At 58.1% G+C, this 3,618-nt stretch overlaps 1 protein-coding gene across 1 annotated transcript; it reads right to left on the minus strand.

Moving 5' to 3' along the window:
• Window positions 1-762: 762 nt before the first annotated feature.
• LOC118983959 (metallothionein-4) lies at window positions 763-3,033 on the minus strand. The gene is made up of 3 exons (XM_037041680.1): window positions 2,845-3,033; window positions 1,526-1,591; window positions 763-999 (listed from the first exon to the last, which is right to left on the minus strand). The coding sequence occupies exons 1-3, from the start codon at window positions 2,873-2,875 to the stop codon at window positions 908-910; spliced, it is 189 nt and encodes a 62-aa protein (XP_036897575.1). The 5' UTR covers window positions 2,876-3,033; the 3' UTR covers window positions 763-907.
• Between the last annotated feature and the right edge of the window lie 585 nt (window positions 3,034-3,618).

The following is a 3,618-nucleotide window of genomic DNA, read 5'->3' on the forward strand; positions in this document are numbered from 1 at the left end:
AAATGCAGGAACTTGAGTGGACAGCACCCATTTCTTCTAATCCACCTCTGCCCAGTCACCCCATCCTGAAGGTTGACCTGAATAACCAAACTGGGGCAGCTATCACCCTCAGTGTCTTAGCCTCGAGGGTCCCCACCAGATCCACGCTGACCCCCTGTATCTGATTCAATGCCCAAGTCCCTCAAACAGCACCATTAACACCACGAGGTGTTCTGGGCCAACACTATGCCCGAAGAGCCTGGCTAAACCTGGGTTACCCCCAAGCAGACCGTGTATAAGTAGTGTTTTAGGGTGGGAACCCCAGGAAGCACTGGTGGGAGAATGGAGACGTGAGACAGAGCAGGAAGGATGCTGATACGGGGTATGTTGAAGGGCAGGCCACTGCAGTGGGCCACTGGGGGTCAGTGCAGCTGGGGACTCTAGGGGGACGACGGGGTGGACCAGGTCTCAGATTTGTCCCACTGTAAGGGTGAAGATACGGAGGGTATTTATTTTGTCTACTAATTCCTGTTTGTCATTGGTTGAGGGCTGTTCCCAGTGGCCTTGCCCTCCCCAGTCCCCCCAGCATGCCCCCTGCTTGCATCAGGAAAGCTCAGGCAGCAGGGGACAGCCCCCAGGCAGAGATGCAGGAGCCTGCAGGTAGCAGCTGCGTGCAGAAGGGTCGCAGGCTGGCCACCGCTGTCTCAGCCACGGAGTCAGCCCTTCCTGGTCCTTCAGGGTTTCGGTAAAACAGCTCTCTGACCACCAGACAACCGTGAGTAAAAACTTTATTGCTTCAAGCACGTCACAGGAATGTCACTGCCACCTTGTTGGGGCAAATATATAAAAAGTACCATCGTTTCAACTTCTCAGGAAGCCTTTTGTGCAGACGCTTCCCGGGCCTCGCCCTCGGCCAGGCCGGTGCGTCTCAGTGGCAGCAGCTGCACTTGTCCGATGCTCCTTTGCAGATGCAGCCCTGGGCACACTTGGCGCAGCCCGGGGGGCAGCAGGCGCAGCAGCCTGGAAGGGTGGGGAGACGGACAGCTCAGCTTTGGGTCCACGCTGCTGTCTTACCCCTTCCCCTCCCCGCACTTGGAGGAAGTGGGAAAAGAGGAGCCTGCCACAGGCTGCAGCCCAGAGTCACGACCAGCAGCATCCCAGAGTGTGAAGTTGTGGGATGCTGGAGCTGGGAGGGGTCTCAGAGGCCATGCAGAGCCCCTCAGAGGCCCAGAGAAGGGGAGGGGCCTGGCCAAGGTTATTGGACAGTGAGCTGCTGACTCCAGCCCAGTGCTCTCTCCCCTTCACCTCTGGGCAGGCTGGAACTGCCCCCTCAGTTCTCTTCCTACTCTGAACACCTGAAACACTGTGGATGCCCTCATCGCCAGGTGGGCTGCAGCCCTGGGGACCCCAGCTCTCATTTCAGACCACTGTGGGTAAAAGGCATCCAACCCCACCCCTCTCCGGAACCCCGCAGGCTGGAGGGCTAAGGACGGAGGGAACAGAATTTCCCAGCTCCGGGCCGAGGTGCCCTGGTCACCATACTCACTTTTTCGACATGTTTTGCAGTTGCACGTTGTGCATTTGCAGTTGTCTCCACAGAGGCAGACTCCTCCTAGAAGAGAGGACAGAGCCATCACACACGTGAGGGCTGAGGTGGAGCGGGGACCGCTGGGCGTGCTGCAGACCGCCACAGTGGCAGGATTCCCGGCTCTCCCTGGACGGTGCTGGACAGGGGGACGAAGACTCGACCAAGCATCCCTGCAAGTGGTGAGGACCATCCATCCAGTGGTGCCCAGTCACAGTCCACGCAGGGAAACTGAGGTGGCTGCCTCAGCGACCCCCAGAATCCTCGTGAAAATGTAGATTCTTGGGACCAGCATTTGACATGTTCTGAGTCAAAGGTCTTGGTGGGGAAAGGGGGTAGGTATTTTTTAAAAACACCACGTGGTTTTGCTGTTGAATCAGGGCTGAGAACCACAGGAGGAGGCGGACTCCCCCAGGCTCCAGGACTCCCAGGGACCGTGGGAGCCTTTTGTACCTGCCCCTCCTTGTCAAGGTCCCAGGCAACCAGGGAGCCCTGAATGGTTGGGAGGGAAAGCAAAGGACATCAACAAGCCCAGAGTAAGAGCCACAGGCGCTACTGTTTCCACGTCATAACCACCCTTGACACTTTAAAAAATCATCCCACCTAGTGTTTTGAACTTCGAGATGCTGGAAGCTCCTGCCTCTGGCAAGATTTTTGGAACAGACATGTCCTGTTAAGGACCACAGAGGCTCCTTTATACCATGTCTCAAGGCCATAAAACTCAGGATGGCTCTGAACTGTGGCCCCTCCCCTCCTGGCCAACAGGCTTCTGTGATGTTAGACGATGTCACAGACTCGGGAGTCCCCACGCACTGCTAACGACTCCCCGAACCTCGGCAGGTGCTGTATAATTCCTGCACTTTCACGGCTTCCCTGGGAGGTGGGCACGGGGTGGGGGGGTGAGTAATCTAGTTTTCAGGTGAGGAAACGGAGGCCTGGAAATGGTAAATATTAGAAGTGATGGCCGAGATGGACTGAAATCAGGCAGCCAGGCTCTGGGCTTGAGCTCTTGAACCCCTGTCCTGGTTGCTGCCCTTAGGGACCTGCTGCTAGGCAGCGCCCCCCCCCCCCCCAGCAGTCATTCCAGAGCCAGGCTATCCCTTCTAGCAAATCAGGCCAGTAGCCAAAGGAGAGTGGAAGCTACCCCAGGATCTCTAGTCTGGAACCGGCACCACTGGCAGCTCTCACTGTGGGAATAGAAGCGTGAACCAGACACTGGCAGGCTCCCTGGAGGAAGTGGGGCAAGGTCCCGAAGCCCTAGCATGGGCATCCTCACTCACCAGACATGCAGGAGCATTCCCTGGGGTCCATGGTCCAGGTCTCTGGGAGGCTCCAGCACTCTCTCTGCTGAAGGCAGGACGAGTGAGCAGCCACCAGAGGCTGCTTATTTATAGCCGTGTAGCTGCAGGTGCAGGTTCACCCCACCTCTCCCTGGGGCCAGACGCCTTGCACTCGGCCCAGCCAGATACCACGGGCTGGGGGTTGGGGAGAGCAAGCAGAGGAAGGGCACAGGAGAGCAAGAGCAGTATAGTCATTAAAGTGGCTTTTCATTACGAGGTATGCAGGTGACTGTCCCCACCGACCTGCCCACCTGCTAAGGTGTCTGGGCTCCGGGACCAAGCTCTATGGTACCTGCAGGGGGCTCCCACTGGCAGCTGCATCCATTGGGTCTCCCTGGCCTATGCATTCTACTACCTGCCAGTTCTGTTCGCTCCTTCACGGGGGCTGCTCCCGCCCTGGCTAAGGGTGTCATTCTCTCTCCCCCGGTTGGGCAAGAGGGGCCTATCCTAGGTTTTGGGCTGTGGAAGACCCCATGCAGGCCCTCTGCTGGATGTGGATCCCAGTCCCCATGTCTGAGAAGGTCCAAAGTCAGGGCCATGTGCAACCTCTCCTTCCAATCCACGCATGGAGGAGCCAGTATCCATCCCATGCCCACTTGCTTCCTAGGGTTGGCTCAATCTTCCTCCCTGGGTCCCCAAGGGCACATGCACAGCCCATGTGTGTCCCTCTCAGCCTGAGGGGTGGCTGGGGGTGGCTCTTTGCGGGGGGGTGGG

The sequence above is a fragment of the Sturnira hondurensis genome, unplaced genomic scaffold, assembly GCF_014824575.4.
Source record: "Sturnira hondurensis isolate 20B ecotype Veracruz unplaced genomic scaffold, ASM1482457v3 Scaffold0003090, whole genome shotgun sequence".
NCBI lineage: Eukaryota > Metazoa > Chordata > Mammalia > Chiroptera > Phyllostomidae > Sturnira > Sturnira hondurensis.